General features: G+C 42.9%; 1 protein-coding gene across 2 annotated transcripts in view; it reads left to right on the top strand.

Annotated features, from left to right (window-relative positions):
- Positions 1-22,725, top strand: part of cntnap3 (contactin associated protein family member 3) — a 116,286-nt gene that overhangs the window by 65,419 nt on the left and 28,142 nt on the right. For both annotated transcript variants that reach the window (XM_017488340.3, XM_017488339.3), the window contains exons 10-13: positions 2,045-2,210; positions 12,596-12,702; positions 19,594-19,713; positions 20,656-20,853. In XM_017488340.3, coding sequence (XP_017343829.1) covers positions 2,045-2,210; positions 12,596-12,702; positions 19,594-19,713; positions 20,656-20,853 — 591 coding nt within the window. The remainder of the gene's footprint in view (positions 1-2,044; positions 2,211-12,595; positions 12,703-19,593; positions 19,714-20,655; positions 20,854-22,725) is intronic.

Raw genomic sequence — 22,725 nt, 5'->3', positions numbered from 1 at the left:
AAAACTGTCCGTAGTGTGTGACTGGGTGTGCGATTGTGCCCTGCGATGGGTCGGCACCACGTCCAGGTTTTCCCCCGCCTTGTGCCACAAGTTCCCTGGGATAGGCTCCCGGCTCCTCGTGACCCCGTGTAGGATACGCAGTAGATAAGCGGTAGATGGACGTTGCACTTGTTGGCAAATCATTGGGGTTTTGGAAAAATAAACCACTTCATGACACGCTGATATTGGGAAATATTCAACCATGTTTTATGTCATGTTTTTCTCCTTACTTAAGTACTTGTTCCTACCACAGCTCATGAGACTAATGCTAAAAAGGTAGAGTATTACAGTGAACAGGAGGTGAGGAGAAGACGGGGGGGGGGGGGGGGGGGGGATGAGTAGCGTTCGTGACAAAACATGTTTGTGACAAAAATAACTTCCTGCCACCATCGTCGAGTCATCCAGATGATTTGAAATATCTGTTTGTGAAAAGCTGTGCGGTGAGTCACCAGCCGTCCGAGGAGCTTCGACGGTTCTACTCCTGGGGGATGAATCCCAAGACGTTTCTTACCATTCAGTAGAGCAACACTGTGGAGTTCCAAAACATCTCTGATACTAAAATACCGCCAGAAAAGTTGCCTCGACTTTTATTATTAAAGATTTCTCCCTGCCTCGAAAACACAGAGACTCATTTACAGCTCAAGCTGCTCAGGAGAGATCCGGTCTCCCAGCATCTTTTCCACTCTGTTTGCTCCTACAGAGAGCAAGCATGTGGTTTAATTACCTTTAACTCACTAATTGGAGAGAGCGCCGACGGTGTCTCAGCACCACATGCGGGATCGTATCAAAGCTCTCCTCCGTTCGCCAGCATCTCCTCGGCTTTTTTTTGCCCCGGAGCTAAAACCGCACGCCGTAGAGGATCACGGAGAAAATGAGATTTGCCAGAGCAAGGCTTTAAATCATTCAAGCCCTACTACATTATATCAGAACATGTTGTTATTTATTAGTAATATGGACTTGGCCACTTTTCATCCTTTAGGAATAGCAGCGCATAATTCACACATAAATTGATTTTTTTTTTTGTTGTTCACCAGAACAAAAATGAGCCTCTAAAGGGACATTTGCAAAAATTTTATAAATAAATAAATAAATCTCACACACACATTAGCACCAGCTACTGTTGGTATGTGTGTTTGGTAGTGCTTATATGAGGAAATAAAATAAAGCCCTTCTGCCAGCGAACAGGGGAAGATGAAGATATTAAAACACAGCCAACAGTTTGGAGAGATTGTGAACTCATTACGATCTAAAAGCACGTGAGTACCTTCCACAATGCACTCTGTATTCGTCTTCAAACCCAAAGTGGGCGTGGCCTAAACCGGAAGGGAACCCTACCACTGTGCCCCCAGGAGCCAAGGGGATTGTCAATCACAGGCGAAGTCTAATAATAAAGGAATTCCAATCAGAAGATGTTTAATGCTTCAGAAAGACATTGAATCATTGATATACAGTGTTGCGTAAGGAGATTATTATTTCAGAATCATTTTATTCGGAATATAAATTTACATGTATTAGGAATACATACGTCACATAAGTGATAACAGGAAGTTGTTTCTAGTTAAAGATGCGTTTGGCTTCATCGTGCAAATATGAACTATATATGCACTTCAGTAATCAGGCAAACGTTTGGCGCTGAATGTTAATGTGATAAGTTAAGAGCGAGCGCAAGTAGGAATTGGGAAATGGCTCATATCTGAAATTTCCATTCGAATATTTCTGCTGAGCGTACGACATGCACTGTTGTGCAGTGACGGTTCCGAGGGCAGACGGACGCAAATGTAGCTGGTGCTGACATGAAAATATCAGGATTTGCGTTATTTGTACGTGTCGCTTTAGTCCTGTTATCTCCGGCTCATCTGTCTACATTTCCAAATTTAGCTTCAATTTTTTTTTCTAATTTACACGGGCCACACGTCGCGCTCACTGTCGTTTTTTTTCGTGAGGTACTAAAACGCCACGGATCTGGTTGAAGCCAGCTGACTCATTGCTCTGCTTTCACCCACAGGATGTCCAATTACAGGTGATGGATGCGAGAAGCCGTCCAGCGTTTTCCATGGATGCATGCGCCTCATCAAGCTGGACGAGGGATTGGTGGATCTGATCAAGGTGCAGCAGATGCTGATCGGAAACTTCAGCGAGCTCCAGATGGACATGTGCGGAATCATCGACAGGTATTTTTCATCCAGCCGTTTGTATTTCACTTGCATTTGGGGCAGTTATGCAAATATAAACGTGCGCTTCGTTAATTAGGCGAGGGGTTGCCAGTGAATATAAATGCACCCGGCTAAGAGCAAGCTCCAAAATTAGGGGGGGGGGCTGAGGGAGGATATGGGGGGGGGGGGGGGTTTGGGGTAATTAATTGTTCTTTTTCAAGTATGTTTTTTTTTGTTTGTTTGTTTGTTTTTCTTTCTGTGCAATCAGTGCAAATGAATCTATCCGCACCAGAATTTGCACTCGCATCCCCTCGTGCTGCTTCTCTAGTCTAATGGAAAACATCTTTCCTCTCACCTTGTTTTGTTTTGTTTTGATTCTTCCTTTGAAAAGTTCCACAGGAGCTTCGCTTCGACTGATGTTCTTTTCCAACAGCTCAGATTTATTTGTTGTGTGCTTTGAAGGAAGGTAAACAGATTACTCGGACCAAGCGATTCATACAGCAGCAGCAGCAGCAGGAGCCCCCAAGTGAAATCTGAACTTAGTGTTTGGTGAATGCTGGAATCTGGACAAACGCGTCATGGCTCTCTCCGCTGTAATAGACGTGTCCGCCGCTCTCCGATTGCCTCTGTGCCAGATGATTTCAAATCTTTATCCTTTTTCCCCCTTGCGGATCCAAGTAGTTTGTATTTGTTTTTTGTTTTTTGAATAACTCGGTACAGGGGCACACGGTACATATAAACTCAACAAGCACTTTAACAGGAACACGAGCATCTGGGGCAGCAGCACAATCTATGTCGAAAATCAGGCGCACACAGGTCAAGAGCTTCATGCTAATGAAAATGGTGCAAAAAACAAAACAAACACAAAAAACAAATCATTGTTAATGTGAGAGGTCAAAGGAGAAAGGCTCAAACTGGTCTGAGCCGACAGGAAGGCTGTGGTAGCTTAAATATCCACTCTTTACAACTCCGAACTGAGAACTGAGAACATATCAGAACCAGTATCTGTGATTTAAACTACAGCTGCAACGATTGTCAGTGCTGCAGTTATACAAAACGAATCAACACCTTCCGACCAATCAGGATCGAGAATTCAACAGCACTGTGGTGTAACAGAAACCTGTTGCAGGCAGTGTCGGGGGTAATGCGTTAATAAGCAATGTGTTACTGTAATTAATTGACGCTTCCCCTGAAAAAGGTAAAGTAAGGGATTACTCTGCGTTTTTAATTAATTTCATTGCAGTTATGATATACTTGCATTATATATATATATATATATATATATATATATATATATATATATATATAAATATATCATCTAGCCCCTCACCTCCAGAGTTGGGGGTTCGATTCCTGCGTCTGCCCTGTGTAAGCGGAGTTTGCATGTTCTCCCCGTGCTTCAGGGGTTTCCTCCAGGTACTCCGGTTTCCTCCCCCAGTCTACAGACATGCGTCGTACGCTGATGGACCTTTCCACATTGTCCACAGGGTGTGTGATTGTGCATTGGCACCCCATCCAGGGTGTCCCCCGGCTTGTCCCCGGAGTTCCCCGGGATTGCCTCGAGGCTCCCCTACGACCTTGTGTAAAGATAAGCGGTACAGAAAATGGATGGAGGGATTGAATTTATTATCTAAAGATCAAATTTGTTTTCTAATTTAACTCGGCCCCTTAGCTGTAGGCCATCGCGCCAGGCGGCTGTGCCAGGATGTCAGCAGAAACGAGTGGCTGTTTTGCTAAATGGAAATATTCCCATTCCTTTTTTTTTTTGGCCGCACGTAGACAAGGACATCACGGTAAAATGTAAGTTATGTCCTGAGGGAAAAACACTATCGGCCTCTCTCTCCGAAGTGCTGTAGTAGCTCTTATTGTTAAGCCAGTTCATATCATTTGTTTACGTTTTTGTATTAAAAACGGTTTAATAAAGCTATGCTTAAAAGGCTAAACTATTCCATGTTTGACTCAAATTTTCAAAAATTAAAAGAAGAGTTCCATTTCTGTTGCCTGTGCGGTCGAGGTGGATTTAAAGCAGTAATGAGTAAAGCACTTACTCAGACAGATCACTTATCAGTCAGTAATTTAAATACAGCGTTGACAACGCAATTAGTAATTAATTACTTTTTTGAAGCGACTTACCCAACACTGATTGGTACAACAAACACAGGAGAGAAACAAACCTCTATACACTCGTACACAATGATGCAAAACCACTGCTTAATAACACATTTACAGTATCGTCTATAAACTAATGTACTCGATTGTTTTTATAAAACACAGACATTTATTTCCACATTATTTCAATAAAAGCATTTTTGTGATTCATTTCCTTCAGTGGCTTTTCCTTGTTGTTCATTAGTGCTAAGGGATCCAGTGCACATCTGCGTCATGATGAATTCACGCTCTTCCGAGCACGCTCAGTCACAAAACACGGTTCGACACATATATTACACAGTCATCCATTTTCTCGAACTCCGCTTAGAAAAGCCGTGCATCTCTTGAACATCTTAATCATTTTATCATATCAGTCATTGACTACAGCCGTAATAACATCAGGCGTGCTTGTTTTTAACAAAAAAAACTTTTTTCCTCCGCTCTCATCATTAGAGCTGCTGTGTGCACACGAGTCATTTGAACGCGTTGCATAACAGAAGGCAAGACGGCAGGCAGCTGGCGGGCGCCATTAGAAACGAAATATAAAAGCGAGAACGGTACCGGCTTCCATCTCGGTCGTTATAGTGTTCGGGGTGCACAAATTTAGAACTGAAATCATCTCAGCATTGCCTTCTCTAATTAAAGGAAGGATTATTGAGTGTGAGGGGCGAGGAGGAAAGCAGCCGAGGGGGAGCAGGAGGAAAGCAGAGATGAAAGAGGACGAGAGATTGCGTGATGTGATCCTCACATTCAGTGTTCAGTTATTACCTTTGAAAGAGTACCACTGGTTTTACATGAATAATTGCATGGCATTCTGGGATAGCTGCTGCCAAGCGGAGAAGCACTGGCACTGGCATTTGCATATACTTTTACTGTCTGCTCCAGATCACGGGGCGCACTATTAAATCTAGTAATCATCTCACATCAAACACCAAATGCACATTTTCTGGATGACTCCACAATGGGGGCGGCATCACATTTACAAACATACATGTATCCCTTTCCATGACTCATCCCTGGAGACTGATCAAAAGATGAATATGAGAAGAGAGTTTCAAATTTCAGCTTTTATTTCCTGGTATTTATATGTAGGTGTGAAACCATATAGAACATAATTATATATTATATAATAGAATATTTTGTATTTAGACCACCCAAAAATATTGGAGCATGTGACTGACAGGTGTTTCTTGTTGCCCAGGTGTGTGCTGTTAGAGGGATTGTTTAAACAAAAAATAGCTCAGAACATCTACTCTTGGTTTGAGCCTTCAGTTTCACCTGTAAAGACGGCATTTGTTGTCAAAAAGGATAAACCAACATGAAGATCAGAGAGCTGTCTATGGGAGAAAAGCAAGCAGTTTTGGAGATGAGAAAAGAGAGAAAATCAATCCGAGGCATTGCACAGGCACTGGGTATAACCAATACAACAATTTGGAATGTCCTGAAAAAGAAAGAAACCGCTGGTGTTCGGAACAACCAGACAAGGACAACAACAGCTGATGCATTGTGCTGTGAAGAAAACCCCAAAAACAACAGCTAGTGACATCACCAACGACCTCCACATGGCAGGGCTGAAGGTATCACCATCCACCACGTCTTTGAGGCCATACCACAAGATGTAAACTGAGAAATACAGAAATACAGAGATGATACACAAAAGTTCTGGAACCAAGAGGAACCTCTACCAAAGTGATGGAAAGGCCAAAGTGAGGAGAAAGAAAGGATCTGCTCATGATCCAGAACATACGAGCTCATCTGTGGAACATGGTGGAGGTAGCGTCAAACATCAGTCATGTTACTTACAACTTTAGCAGTAGAAGACTTAATAATTAGATGCAGCGTTAAAAATAGTTTTTAAAATGTAAAAATAAATAAAGTACACAAAAAATTAAGAGCTAAATGGTGCCATAGCTGTGGTATCATCCTTCGAGTTTCATTCTGTTTTCTTTTTCCTTGTCCACCCTTAAAGAGCTGTTTGACATTCCGATGTACTGTAATGAAAAATCAATCACTACCAGCGCAGGAAATATTGCCTTCCTTTTGCCCCCCAAAGGACCTGCCAAGCCCATAACGATCCTCACGTGTAATGCGTGACTCCTGAGCGTGCAGAAACGAAGGCGGCCGAGGCGCGGAGGAAACGTGCAACACGATGAAGCGGCAGAATTGCGACCGCGCTGCTGACTAAGGCTCGTCTGCAAGGTGAAGCCCAGAAACGGAAGGCAGAATCTGCACGCCGTACACGGTCTCGCTCGCGCGAGGTGCGTTCTCGCCGATTCCATTTTCCCGCTGAGTGAATATCTATTGTTCTGCAGCGTGCCGTCGGAGATGATGAAGCCGATTAATATAAAGTGTCTTGTGGGAAATCTGTGCGCGTGTGTGCGTTTGGCAGTTTTTTCACATGCTAGCATTTCCGAATGCGCCTGCTTTAGCGGATAAAGGATGTAAAGAGTATAATGCAATAAAGCACACAGCACACACCTTCCAACATCCAGCAGAAAGTCATTTTTTGTTGCCTTGCTCACTTTTGCCATTATGAGTTGCCACAGGACTTTCAGCCTCACCTTTATTTCCCGAGGAGGGGAAAACTCTCGCTTAGCTGCCTCCCGGGGCTGCCTCATTATTTCTGCAAATGGAACGAGAGAAACTGTGTCCTGCGCTGGAAGGTGAATGCTTTTCATTTGACTAAAGAGTGCTGATGGAATTGTACTTCTCTCAGGCTGTCGCATCCAATCCTGCTGCTTATCTATTATTCCTGCTAATTGGCCTTAGCTAGCATCGGGCCGTATTCAGAGTCGCACTCGGTGCTTAATGGTTAAATCTGCAGTTCCCGGAACAGAGGGTAGTGATCCGGCAGGTCGGGACGCACCCGAAAGGTCCCGGTCCCCAAACTTACAGCCACGGAAAAGAATCTCACGTACAGTAGCCAACGATATTCAGTGCTAATAGGCAGGCTGGAGATCGGTATAGTCTTCACAGTAATGATAACGAGTCTTTACTGGTCACATATTACAGCATAGTGAAGTTCTTTTCTTCACATACCCCAGCTTGTCATACCCCACATGATACAGTGAGGGGTAAGGGCCTTGCTCAAGGGCCCAACAGTGGCAGCTTGGCAGTGCTGGGGCTCGAACCCCTGACCTTCTGATCAGTAACCAGAGCCTTAACCACTAAACCGCCACTAAACTGCCCCAGTCTTTCTGCCCCAGTCTTTCTGCCCCAGTCTTTCTGCCCCAGTCTTTCTGCCCCAGTCTTTCTGCCCCAGTCTTTCTGCCCCAGTCTTTCTGCCCCAGTCTTTCTGCCCCAGTCTTTCTGCCTCAGTCTTTCAGTCTTTCTGCCTCAGTCTCTCTTTGGAACTTTTTGTGTATTTGAGTCCCTGTACTCCTATAGATCCCGAATGACTGTACATGGGCTGTTAAATTCCAGGCAGTCAATCAATATATATAGATAGATAGATAGATAGATAGATAGATAGATTTAATGGGGGGGGGGGGGGGGTGTTCTAATTCTGCTCATGACTAAAAGACTCTTATGGTTGTTTGTAGCCAGCGAATGTTTCCATAAACCTTTTATGCCATTTTCTGCCATTTCTTTATCAATTCATCATCTTTTCCATTTCAGCCAAGCAGAAGAAGCAATTTGTAGATCCTTCCACGTTGGAGCTTCATTTGTATTCGTGCTTTCAAAGTACGTGTGAAAAAAAAAATAAAACACACAGATGGATGGAAACAACACTTAACATTTAACAACGTGCTGAATAAAGCAAAACCCAGCTTCTGACCCAGAGGTCAGCGCTGATGCTTTCTGTTTACTCCTCACATGACTTAGCTCATTCCACCGCGTGCCCGCTGACATCGGGTACATCTCTCCCAATTTCCCCTAGTAGAAAACGAAATCTCAGCTTCCACACTGCCCGAAACCAGTGACTTGAAATGAAGAGGTAAAGAAAGAAAGGACCTCTGAACTCCACACTGTTCCTGTCTTCTCCTGCTGTTCTCGTCTCCTGCCTGCTGACTTTTTACGCCTTTTTTTTCATCACGCGTGATTAGGGTCGCAGCGGGCAGAGTCGTGTGAGTGCCGCAGGAGAATAGTGTGTGTGTGTGTGTGTGTGTGTGTGTGTGAGGGAATAGAGAAAGAGGAGGGCTGTTAGGAGAGAAATTGGTCCATAACCAAATACTGAGCTTATTGTCAGTTTCAGCTCTCTGGCCAGACGCGCGCCCCTTTTCTCCCGCGCACTAAAATGTGCTTGTGTTTCGATCATTTTACATCCTTTTATGCAGTTAAGAAGGAAAAGGGTTTTTGGATGTTTGCCAGTTGCATGTTTTTTTTTTATAGCCTGCAATAAGAGAGGAAAGTGAAGGGTTGTAAAAGGATGAAACACTGGCATCCATTTGGCTTCGAAAGATAGAAATGTGGTGATAAAATTTTTTTTAAAAAAAACACCGCTCAAAAACGAGCTGAATATGCTGATCAGGCCAATTTGAAAATGGTCTGGGCGTGGCTTAATATTCTAATGAGCGTACTTGAGTGACGTGCATCTGCACTATATTCCGGACTGTTGTGTTAAGTCAGGATTATTCGATCGTGTGTATGTACGCACTGGATACAATTCAATAAACACCATTAAATAGCTTTAAAGGTTTTCCTTAGTAAATACAATGCTTTGACTCTTTATTATTGTGCATGTTTGTTTGTTTGTTTGTTTGTTTGTTTGTTTGTTTAACTATTTATTTATTTATTTTCTGATTTTCTTTGCTGGAAAAATAGCTTTTTCCTACAAATTGCAATGCTTTAAACACGGTCGCTTTTGCCAGCGTATAAAATATAAAATGATTAATTTTAACATCAGGGACTGAAGATGAGTATTATGTCTTCCAAATATGTAAATTAGCATATTATTACATGTTTTTAATCATATAAACCGTTCAAAAAGAGCCATTGTTGGTGTCGGCTATTTTGAAACGTTCTCTTTTGTGGATCCGTGCTTCCAGGGTCAAAGTTCAGAAGTCTGAATGGCAATTCAACCGACACCAGTAGATTCCACACTCCGTACCTGAGTAATTTACTGCTTGTGGATCATTTAGATTCGGCATGGAGTTACATTTTTCAAACTCCCTGTATTTTTTATTTATTTTTACTGGATAAATGGATTTAATAAAAATCCTGCGTTGATGCTGGTGGGATTAATGACACATGATTTGAGATCCTGTTGACACCAGCTTGGAGAATATATCTTTAAAGGAAATTTGTCACTGGTGTTACTGTCACTGGTGTAATGGTCTGTGCCTGTGACACAACGGACAATTAATCCAGTGAGTTAACGTGGTGCATGTTGGGATTTTTTTTTTCCGCCCTGCAGCCTAGAAATACACCAATAAGTTTTCTGAAAAGTTCCGATTTTAAACATTCCTATGATCCCACCTTTGCAGAAGAGGATGTATTTTAGAACAGTTTAATGGTGTGTCTCAATCAGCTCCCTAGGTGGCGGATCAGTATATCATATACACGAGTTCGGGCTTAATCACACGCGTTTCTGCCCAGGTACTTCAAGCAGGATCGTAGTGGATCTGTTTTTAAAACTCATTAAACATTTAAGAAGTCGTTAGACTCAAACGATTCACATATAGAACGTCGTTAGGAATCATTTTAGGAGCCACAGAAATGATAACTTACATTTGTAGTCGAAGTTGGCTGAGAGTCCGTCCGCCATTTTGTTTCCTAGACGAGAGGCTTCAGAAGGCCATTTCTGAAGTCATTTCAGGTAAAGGAACATCAATGCTCCCGGGGTTTTTTGCGGTGCATTGTGGGAATGTTTTTTTTTAGGGAGCGAACGTTCCAGTGCACCTGAGACAGCCCTTGAAATGGCCGACTTCCTGATCAGTGCCCTGAGTACTGAACTAGCGCGCCGATCGAGACACATCGTGGTGAACGTGCTTGCTAGTAAATATAGTCTACTACTACTATTACACTTTTTTTTTTTTAAAGTGCTCATTTTTCTTCGGTCTGTTCCAGCCGTCGTGTGGATGCAGCGAGTCTGCCATGTGTGTGCGCAAATTCATTAGCCAAATCCTTGTTGCTGCAGTTCAGGCCCCATCTGGCCAAGTTGCACTCCGAGTCAAAAACTGCACCATTTTCCTTCTGTGTCGCCTTTTCATCTGCTATTACTCTCTGCGTTCCGCTCCCATCTCCTTCTGTTTCCAGCCATTAGCAGTGAGAGGAGCTTCCTGAAATTTGTGCAACGTATGTCACTGTAGATTACCACGGGCGGGATGTCTAAATTGTTCCTCGTCAGCAGTTTACACTCTAGCCTGGGTCGGGTTTGTTTACGGCAGCACGTCGGCGAGTGTTGTAGCGTGACTCATATACACTGAGGCTTCTGAGATTACAGAAAAAAGTGTGTGTGTGTGTGTGTGTGTGTGTGTGTGTGTGTGTGTGTGTGCGGTACAAAATGTCTACTTTTATACCTGCTGTTTTCTTTTTAAGGCTTGCTGAAGTAACTGAGTCAATAATATGTACCTACTGCAGAATAAAAGTTCTGTGTGTTTGCTGTTCCTGTAGTTTCAGAGGGGACTGTAAGTAATAAAAGTGTAACCTCCAATGTTTATACGGTACTGAAGCTCAGCTCTTGGCTGACAGGAATCAAACCCGATGTGCTCTTCTGCTATTGTAGCCTGTCCGGGATGTTTTTATGCTCGCCGCGGTTATAAAGAGTGTTTATTTGAGTCCTGTCTGTCAACTTGAACCAAACTGAGCATTCTCCTCTATCCTCGCTCATCCACCGTCTGCAGCACAGCTGCATGTTTTTGTTTTTTCGCACCATTCCATGTTAAAGTCTGATCTTGCGTCTGCGTGACTAAGCACCGCCCTGCTGCCACCTGATTGGCTTGTTGTACTGTATAATTGCATATTGGTTGATTCCAAATCGACAAATTTCTATTGAAGACTAAATATCAGTTCAACTCACGCGTGTTTGAATATACTGTTCGAACGGAGCTGTCCCGTCCCACATACCGTACGCTACGGATTCGTGTTCCGAAACACCGGCACCTCTGCAAATAGACAAACGCGACCATTCTAACCACCAAAGACGTTCTATAGTTTATAGATCAGACATAATGGGAAACCAGTTCCCGTTTACTGTGCCCATTAATGTGAAATCTGGTGCGAGAAATCTCATTTATCATGAACGCGAGTCATTAAAGCACGAGTAATCGTTCAGAATCCCACAAAGAGAGGGAATTCATTGTGCCAAGTGTCTACAGTTTTGCTTTCAAGGGCACACTGATGTCCAGTAATGGCCTTTAATGGCTTTGGTTAAAAACAGAGTACTGAAGGCTCCTCTTGTCTGTTTACGGTGCGCTCGATTTATTAATGTCCTCAGCCTTGCAGTTTTACCTACTATATATGTCAAAATATATATGGCTGTTTTGACAAGAAGGTGTACTTTATTTGCGGCTGTCTCATTTATTTTATTGACGTATGTATTTATTTTGTTGCTTCTTTGGGAGAAAATCTGTTGTTTGGATTTTCAAACGTGATGCGATAAGCCCCGCGCGATTAAACGCGAGACACGAACACCGTGTTCGTGCGTGCAGGCTGTTGAGACGAGCGTTTGTGTACGTGATGTGTGTTTGATTAGAGCGAATGCGGCGCCCGTAGTGTAGGTTGGCGAATAAGCAGGCAATAATAGTAAGAGCCTGAGATAATCCGTAATCAACGTGGAAAGATTCAAGAACTATTATCATGCACAAGCTGTTTGTACGACGAGATCTGCAGTTTGCTCGCTGTTTTTTTTTTTTTTTTTAAACCGTCTCAGACATAAATAACCGTGATGATTAATATACAGTAAATGCATTTAGTTAATGTTTACATAAGCTGTTGATGTTACAGCTTAAAGTCAGGTATGTCCTGTAAAGAAAACAAGCTTCGTAAAACCAGACAGAAACAGGAATTAATGATAGAAAGACGCATGATCAGACTTCGCAGTGATGCAGAGAAACAGCAGGGCACGAACAGACACGTCAATCGAGGGCACGGAACAGGTGCACACATTAGGGGACCGGCCCAGTTGGACGGGACAGGGGCGCATACAGGACCACAATCCAAACAAATGCACGGAGAAGAAAGTATAAGTGCTCACTGTGGAGTCCCGAGGAACAATCTGCGATACTCTGTACCTTCGTTTCCATTCATCGCTCATTATGGTGCTGATTGAAGTGTGAACTTGACCAGACTTCCTGTTTTCTGTCTCTCACCAGGTGCTCCCCGAGTCACTGCGAGCATGGCGGGAGGTGCACACAGTCATGGAGCACTTTCCACTGCGACTGCGCTGACACCGGCTACAGAGGAGCTACGTGCCATAGCTGTAAGGAAAGACGTCTCTTTGTTTTATTTGAGCGTTTCCAATACTCGTGGGTGTCAGAACACTGGCGGATACGGACTGTAGTGGCGTCACGGCTCAGCACTTCTGTGACCAGAAGGTTGTCAGATCAAATCCCAGGACTGCAACAGAACCAGTGTATTTAATCCTCAAATGTATACGACTTTAATTATAGAGAAAAACAGGCAGGTCAAAATCGGAACAATTAAAACCAAGAGTAAGCAGGAATTGTAGTAGGACCAGGAAGTAAACACACACACACACACACACACACACACACCATTGCATATAGAATATGCGTGTATTCCTGGCCTGAAGTCAAGGACAAAACATGCAAAAGACTTCCAAGAGACTGTGTTTTTTCTGCCAAACTCTTGTCAGCTCGAAACAAAAAGTCCATGACCCCAAGGTCAAACGCTTATCAGCGATCTGGCACTAACCACGAAGCCTGAGCCAAAGAGCATCATCATTGATCTGGATTATGGCAGATCATCAAATGAAACACAAAAGCTCTTTCTTTTTTTTTTCTTTTTGTCCCCCTGAAAACGCGGCATCGTAATTTGCACGGAACAGGCTGAAATTAAGCACTCCAGCAAAATCTCAGCAGTGTTTAACACTTTCACACACGACTTGCTTAAAAATGAGAAGGTGATCGAAAGAGACCTCACGGTGCACCCTGTGTAATTAGATTTGGAACAAAAGCGCTGCCAATCAGCGGAGTGTGGTTCCGAACGCTTTTTGAACAAGAGCGTATGAAAAATGTGCCGTGCAGAGCGAATGGCCGTCATGAACTAAATATAGCGAAAGAGCAGAATGTTTAGTGCCTGATTCTCTATGAAGTAGTCCACTACTTACTTTCTGAAAGGCGGCACGGTGGCTTGGAGGGTAGAATGTTGGCGGCGCACCTCTGTGGTTGGGGGCTCGAATCCCACTTCCGTCTCCGCCATCGCCATCTGTGTGTGGAGTTTGCGTGTTCTCCCTGAGCTTCAGGGGTTTCCTCTGGGTACTCTGGTTTCCTCCCCCAGTCCAAAGACATGTGTTATTTCCAAATTGTCTGTAGTTTGTGAATGTGTGTCCAGGGTGTCCCCACCTTGTTCCCCGAGTTCCCTGGCCTAGGCTCCAGGCTTCCCCGTGACCTTGCGTAGGATAAGCGGTATGGACAACTGAAAAAATATATATTTTTCGGTATCAGGAGAGTCATATTTAGTACTGTATGTACTCCTCTTTCCACTCTCTGAACCCCAAGGTGTTCCTTACTTACTTGGATGAGGGAAAGACTTCTGACTTGATTTTGTTTGACAGTTTATTTCCTGATTGACGCTTTCATATACACCCATCTACTCTCTGTTCACACTGATGTGATGGGTTTTAATACTTCTCTTTAACACGTCAAGGTTGCTCCTTATTTCCTGTTGGTTTTAAACCCAGTCCCTGTGCCCCGTTTCTATCCGTATTCAGCGATTCAATGATTTATTACAAACTTTTTCTGGTTACCAGTTAAAGAGTAATAAGTGTGCGCTTTTTACTTATTGGGTGGATCTTTTAAACCATTTAGAGTGGGCTCTCATTCCCTTCTTTCTTGCACCACGTTTGGCCTCTCGCACTGGTCTGCGCTCCCTCTGTCCTTGGTGGGATGAGTGAATTCAATGAAAATGAATGTGCTTCCCAACTAGGCTTACTTCTTGTATGCTATTAGATCAATCTAATTCAAGTTTTATTTCAAACACTTGTTCAAAGATCCAAATGAAATGGAGGCCTTGAGTCTACCAATTTTCACTTTTATTCCTGAGCAGCAAACATTCACAGTTTTCTGTTTTCCCCGAGAAGGTCATTATGTGATTAGTCATTGGGTTCCAGCCTGGGTAGCTATGGAGATCGAGCCGTGCCAGTATGCCCAGCTCCTTAATGGCTTTACTTTGTTTTCCATTAGCTTTAATTCCCAATCGTTTTTCAACAGTCCCATTTTGAAGGACTATTTTTACCCCATTATACGTTAGCAGCCCTTTATTGCCCCGTCTTTGTTAGCCTCTTCATTTTATATTTGGCGAAATGCAGGAAACAAATTGAGTAAGAATTGTTTTTAATGTATTTTCCACTTTATCACAGCTATGAAGGAACGTTCCTTTACCATTCAGGTATGTACAGATTTGTAATGATGTTAGGAACACTTTTTTAAGTTTTCCCAGTACCTCAAAAGCACCTCTCGATACTTCTGACATTAACTTTATGGCCAGAATCACTTCAACATTTTAAAGTTTAATTCACGCCCTAGTCCCTTCCCCTTTGTCCTTTACAGTTAGACCTCAGTGAGGAAGACAAGGTTCTACTCCGCGTTCATCATGTACAATACGGCCACAGGTTCTGGACCCCTGACCACCACACCCATACGTGGTTCTTCCCCAAACTGTTGCCACAAAGTTGGAAGCACACAACTGTATAGAATGTCTTTGTATGCTGTAGAATTACAATTTCCCTTCACAGGAACTAAGAGCCCCAAACCTGTTCCAGCATGACCGTGTCTCTGAGCACAAAGCGAGCTCCATGAAGACATGGTTTGCCAAGTTTGGTGTGGAAGAACCCGAGTGGCCTGCACAGATCCCTGACCTCAACCCCACTGAACACCTTTGGGATGAACTGGAACACCGACATTACCTCACTAATGCTCTTGTGGCTGAATGAACCCAAATCCCCACAGCCACGCCTTGAAATCTAGTAGAAAGCCTTCCCAGAAGAGTGGAGGTTATTCTAAAGGCAAAGAGGGACTAAATCTGAAATGAGATGTTCATGACGTACATTCAGTACCTAAAACGAGGCAGACTTTTTTTCACTATAGATTTAAATATCATCAACTTTTCTAATCCTGTGCCATATGGTTTTGAGCCAAAGGAGTGAAAACAGTGTCAGTGTTAAAGTGTTAATTACTTATGGACCACATGTACATTAAAAATAGAGAAAGGGAGTTCGGTTCTAACCAGGATTGTCACAATTCTTTAGTGGAACTAATAACAGCAAGCCAAACGTAGGTTTTACGTCACTGATGGCTCTTTTAAGCCTTAAATTTTCCGTTTCTGTTTATTTTTACACGGCACACATAGCATAGTAGGTCACATCTGGTCCACAGGATGCTTTAGCCTAATTTTTTGTGGGGTTTTTTCTTGTTTTTAATTGGATAACTCAAAGTCCTGCTCTATTCCCGAGAACCTGCTTTCATAGTTCCTTTAACATCCGTTATGAATGTCGCTCAGTAATAAAGTCCCGCCCCATATTACAGCATTACAGAGGAGATAAATAGGAATGAGTGGAAGGAAATTGAAATGGACAGTGTTGATTAAGGCTACGTTGTTTAATTCAATGATGATGGTGATGGTGATGGTGATGTGATGGTGATGGTGATGTGATGGTGATGTGATGGTGATGGTGATGTGATGGTGATGGTGATGTGATGGTGATGGTGATGGTGATGTGATGGTGATGGTGATGTGATGGTGATGTGATGGTGATGTGATGGTGATTGTGATGGTGATGGTGATGTGATGGTGATGTGATGGTGATGGTGATGTGATGGTGATGTGATGGTGATGGTGATGTGATGGTGATGGTGATGGTGATGGTGATGTGATGGTGATGGTGATGTGATGGTGATGTGATGGTGATGTGATGGTGATTGTGATGGTGATGGTGATGTGATGGTGATGTGATGGTGATGGTGATGTGATGGTGATGGTGATGTGATGGTGATGTGATGGTGATGTGATGGTGATTGTGATGTGATGGTGATGTGATGGTGATGGTGATGTGATGGTGATGTGATGGTGATGGTGATGGTGATGTGATGGTGATGGTGATGTGATGGTGATGGTGATGTGATGGTGATGGTGATGTGATGGTGATGGTGATGGTGATGTGATGGTGATGGTGATGGTGATGTGATGGTGATGGTGATGTGATGGTGATGGTGATGGTGATGTGATGGTGATGGTGATGGTGATGTGATGGTGATGGTGATGTGATGGTGATGTGATGGTGATGGTGATGTGATGGTGATGGTGATGGTGATGTGATGGTGATGTGATGGTGATGGTGATGTGATGGTGATGGTGATGTGATGGTGATGTGATGGTGATGGTGATGTGATGGTGATGTGATGGTGATGTGATGGTGATTGTGTCTGGCTGATTTCACACCACCGTCTTATCAGCTCGAATGAAGTTTGTTGGGTGGGGCTTTGGAGGCCGTTGAGATTGAGGCTACGTAGTCGTACGTTTCAAGAGAACTTGTTTGAAAAAAAAAATGGCTGAGAAAAACTATGTCTGTTTCGCCACTCGTGTTTTCAAGCTCCATTGACTCCTCCTCACCATTTCCCCGTAGGGAAACTCCCATTGCCATCGTATGGGCCATTTTAATACTTCATTAGCTCAAGTGAAGTTGGGAATTCATTTGAACTGCTTCTTTTTTCCCCTTCCTCTCCTCCGTTTCGTACCGCGAGTGTTGTAGGTGACGTACACTTTCAAGTCATGCGGAAAAGGTCTCAAGAAGACGTCAAAAACAGTATTCGAGCTCAGGCGACGCCAAGACCTCTGAATAACTTTGCACATTTAAAAGCACAACTCAAGTGTGCGTGTCTGATCATCATTCAGTGCCAAATTACCCTCAGGATTAAAGAAAAAAATAAAAGGACAAATCTGCTATTTTGTGCTCAATCTGACGTTGATAATGTTTTTGATTAACAACCGAAGTGTTACACCAAAGTGTAAAATCTGCTCAGGAAGAGTGCGAGGACATGATATTGGCACATTATCCTTAAAATAAATTGTTCTCAAGAGTAATTGCAGGTCTGGGCTTGTATCCAGGTTGTCATGGAGCCTAATTAGTGATGATATTCAAAACCTGTCCGTAAATATGGTTTTGACTCATGCATACAGGGAAAATGATTTCATATTGATTTTGCTTAATTTATTCATTCTCCTCAGATTTAGATCAGACGTTAATTACAACAACCTTTTCCAATTACATTTTGTCTTGGATCCTCAAGACAGAACAAGATGCAGGTGGTTCATTCTGAGGTCTCTTTGTCTGACACAATATTCACAATATTAACGACAATACGCAACACTCAAGAGACAGCTGTGTGCTGCGTCTCAGTGGGGACCTAAGCCCAGATTCACTCAGAAACACACGGCGCCCTCCGCTAATATTGGCACCCTTGGTAAATATGAGCAAACAAGCCTGTGAAAAATTGTCTTTATTGTTTATCCTTTTGATCTTTTGTTTAAAAAAAAAAAAAAAAAAAACACAAAAATTCTCTGCTGTCATGGATATCGAACAATTACAAACACAACACAGGTTTATCCCAAAATAAATCTTTCTTAAATAAAAAATTTAAACAATAAAGATCATTTTTCACAAACTTCTTTGCTCATATTTACCAAGGGTGCCAATATTAATGGAGGGCATTGTACTAAACTTTACACTTGCTTGTTAGTAGGATCACACCCTGAAGATTTGTCCAATCTTTATGATTTATTAGCTAGCCCACCACGGAAGTGAAAACTCCAGTATGCTGCCCGGTCCCATGTTCTGGTTGCCTAGAAACCCATTTCATTGGTTAAAAAGTGCGGCAGGTATTGTATTGGCCATGCAGTGTATTGACACGTTAAGACGTTGGACTACTAATCAGAAGGTCATGAGTTCAAACCCCAGCACCGCCAAGCCGGCACTATTGGGGCCCTTGAGCAAGGTCCTTAACTCTCAACTGCTCAGAAGTATAAATGAGGTAAATGTAAGTTGCTCTGGATGAGGATAAATGCGATAAATGTAATTGTGTTTGTGTTGGTCAGTGTTCAGTGGTCATTGGTGCCAGACAGACTGGGTTGAGTGTTTTAGAATCTCCTGAGATTTTCACACACAACACTCATCTCTGCACTCGACTTTACACCAAACGGTGCGAAAAACAAAAAAAACACTGGAGCTGAACCGAGTGGTTGGGCTAAAACAGTAGAAGTTCCAGTCTTCTGAGGCTACAGTGGGCACAGACTCACGCTAACTGGACAGGTAAAGATTAGGAAAAGAAGATGTGATGTTAATAATTGCATGGATGAGTAAGGATGTACGTAGGTGTTCATATCAGAGTGGTCTGTGAGAGTATTCGTTGGGCAACTACGAATACAACGCGAATATGGGCACCCCAAGGTGTAATCAGTATCTTTAAACCGTGTTAAAGGTATTTACATTCACTTCCCCACTGGAGAAATCCATTCTAAAGGAACATCTTAGATACATTTTAGTGGATTTATTTTGTTTTGCTTGTTTTTGGTGCAATATTACAAGCTAGGTTTGCTCTCAGTCGAGTCACTACTCCTGGCTTGAAGATGATCAGTACCAAGTCCTTACAAACCACGAGCCTTGATTGCTAATCCATATTGAAGATTGCTAATCATCGAGCTCCGATTCAAATCCAGCGGAGCAAAGCATTGAGCAAATTTCCGGGAGGAACGTGTCCACGCTCCAGAAACCCTTTCCCGTTCTGCCACCGGATAATCTAGGGCAGGAACGCAAAAGCGGTATCGGGCGAGCAGTTTAGGCGAGCGCGTAGGCAGCGTGCTTGCAGGCGTGAACAGCGCATTATCCGAGACTCCGCCTTCACCTCGTCCTGATCCATCGTGTTTTCGAGGTTGACACGTATTGAGCTGTTTACTCTACAGGCCCACATGTGGAGGCCCTAATGAGGACTGTCACACTTCATTATCTCAGCTCTATGAGACACATTTTCATGGGGAAGTAGCAACTGGAGATGCGGCATTTACATCTTCCTCTGTGGGATTTATTTTTCCACGTGTCTGGATCAGGAAGGCTAACTGTCGTTCCCATCTTCACCAGCTGTTTACGAGGCGTCATGCGAGGCATACAAGCACCGAGGGAACACGTCAGGGCTGTACCACATAGACGTGGATGGAAGCGGACCCATCAAGCCGCAGCTCATCTACTGCAACATGTCAGGTAAATGTGTGACCGGCGGACATCGCGCCGTCCGTAGTAGTGCAAAACAAACTGGAGTTATTTATTTTTTTAATGTTTGTTTTATATGCTGATCAGTACGTACTGTATCAACGGCCGAGCAGTAGGTACTGAATCGAATGCAGTACAGGTAAGTACTGTCGCACTACGCGATTTAGGACGCAGCCAGTATTTCACGTCTATGAACGTAGCTAACAAATAATAGGAAAACAAGGACGTGTTCATGCTTTCGTCATGATGTTCATGACAAATCGTGCTTTTTTTAAAATCTAACATTACCTAGCATTTGTATATACAGATAGCCGTGTTCATGTTAAACACTGAATGTTTGTCCCAGTCCGAAGGTCAGTACAGTTATTTGTGTATGATGTTAATGCATGTCTAGTTTGTTAAGTAATACATAAATAGTTAATACATAAAATACTAGAATATCGATCGAATCTGTGTAAAAATTTTAAATACACAACAGACGTAAACGTTTCTGAAGCAAATCTACAATAAACATGCAGACGATTTCAACAGTTAATGGACAATGAATATATTTTTTCACAAACACAGGCGTGTACGTGTCATAGTTTTCCGTCACTCGTTAGCCGTGTGGCCTCAGCATCCACCTGCAATTTTAACACAAAAAACAACAACAACAACAAAAAACTGCCTCTATACAGTAGCTCCATTCGTGCCAAAAGGGAAGTTTGTAATTGTGTAAATGTGATTATTGTGTGAATCGTTCCTTTTATTCGACTCTGGAGGATTTCCGCTCTGTAATTTAGCGCAATTTAGGGAACGTTGCGGTAGCCTGTGATTTGTCAAAACAAAGGTCACCTTAGAGCGCGGCCCACCTTGTTGTGTCCTCGTTATCGTTTGCATAATCACACGTAACGATCCCCCGCTTCCCTTCATCTCTCCCACGAAAACCTGCAGATAAAGCTTGGACGGTGATCCAACACAATAACACCGAGCTCACCAAATTACGGGCGTCCTCGGGGAGCGCTCAGCATTTGGCCTCCTTTAACTATTCTGCCGACGCCGAGCAGCTCGCGGCCGTAATTACCCGAGCCGAGCGCTGCGAACAGGAACTCTCCTACCACTGCAAAAAGTCACGCCTCCTGAACACACCAGGTAAGCCTTTTTTATTAAGAGTATCGACCCCGTCCTCCTTCACTTGCTCGCAATGAAAGTACAGACTTATTAAAAAACTGTGCCGTCAATCACGTAGCGTGCAAAGCAGACAAGACGATTCGATTATTTTTCCAAATAATTAAACTTTTATTTATTTATTTATTTATTTATAAGTTCTTACTCATATCAGAGTGCTTTCACCATCAGGTTCTGTTGCGTATTATACCACAGCCATGTTGAATTCTCAAATCGGATTTGGTCAGGACGTGTTGGTTGATTTTTCTCTAACAGCAGCTCTGACAGCAGTCCACCTTAAATGCACTCATTCAAATATAGTCACTACTCGTGGACAGGAAGTTGCTGCATTCTCAACAAAACAGATAAACAAATGTGTTGTTACAGTATGTAAACAAAGTAAAAGGTCTCGAAGCTTTTTATAAGGAGATGAAGGAGTCTCCAGTGTCAGCACTTTGTAAAAGGACGTCTTCAGGATAGAGGAATTTCCAGTCTCCTAGTAACAAACTGACTAGCTGTGGTTGTTGGTGTTTCTGTTTGTTTGTTTGTTTGTTTGTTTGTTTGTTTGTTTGTTTGTTTGTTTGTTTTTCGTCTTGATGCTCTTGACGCGAATTGAATTCCAGATATTAGGTTCAACAGAAAAACCAAAAGACAGACTGAGAGGGAGCGGCTGTTTATAGCCACTATAGCGTACGCGCTAACAGGAACCAATATGTCTTGCGGATGTTCCTCGACATTCGTGTAACTATAAATGGTTAAAAAGTATGATGTATCATTCATTAATACATTTTAAAAACTGTTGATCTAAAGACGAGTTAAGTCATGTACTAATCAGGAACTAATGAAGTCTTATGAATTCACGCGTGAATAACGACCACCTTTAGTGCATGTTAGTGCATGTGTGTTATTTACATAAACATTGACATTTATTCATTTAGCGGACGCTTTTATCCATAGTGACTTACAAATGAGAAGAATACAAGCAAAGCGATATCAAGCAGAGAACAATACGAGTAGTGCTACTGTACAAGATCCATCACTTGAGTTCCAGAAGAAGCAAAGTGCAGAGTCGAGGTGTAAGTGCCAGAGTAATTATTTTTTTATTATGAGTTGGTTAGGTGTTGACGGAAGAGGAGGGTCTTTAGCTGTTTTGTGAAGATGGAGAGAGATTCTGCGGTCCGGATTGAGGTTGTAAGTTCCTTCCAGCACTGAGGAACAGTTAGCGTGAAGGTTCTGGAAAGTGACCTTGCGCCACGCTGAATGGGAACTACTAAACGTCGGTCGCTCATCGATCGCAGATTGCGTGAGGGAACATAAGCCTTCAGGAGAGAGTTGAGGTAGGGGGCGCTGTTCCAGACAAGTCTTGTAGGTGAGCATCAAGGCCTTGAATTTAATGCGGGCGGCTACAGGAAGTCAGTGGAGGAGATGAAGAGGGGTGTGACATGGGTTCTCTTGGGCTGGTTGAAGACGAGGCGCGCTGCAGCATTCTGAATCATCTGCAGGGGTTTGATGGAGCTGCCGGGAGGTTAGTTAGTTAATGTATTCATTAACACATAACATGTAAACTAAATCAAACTGAATCAACTCTATAAGAAAGACCATGAAATAAACATACATCATCTCAAATAGTTTATATAATTTGGCAGATGCAGCTGCGCACACGAACATCGCCGGACGGCGCTGAGATCAAATGATCAGTGTTTATTGTTAGTGCGTCTTTCTACGTTCGATTTGAAATGAATGCACGTTTAATTGAAATTAATGCACGTGTAACGAACGTGTACTAACATGTACTTAAAGCGGTCATTATTCACGCATGAATTCATACTTCCTGATTAGTACATGCCTTAACTCATC

Source organism: Ictalurus punctatus, chromosome 16 (genome assembly GCF_001660625.3).
Source record: "Ictalurus punctatus breed USDA103 chromosome 16, Coco_2.0, whole genome shotgun sequence".
Classification (NCBI taxonomy): domain Eukaryota; kingdom Metazoa; phylum Chordata; class Actinopteri; order Siluriformes; family Ictaluridae; genus Ictalurus; species Ictalurus punctatus.
The sequence above is the reverse complement of the archived record's forward strand: the minus strand, read 5'-3'. Positions and strand labels throughout refer to the sequence as shown.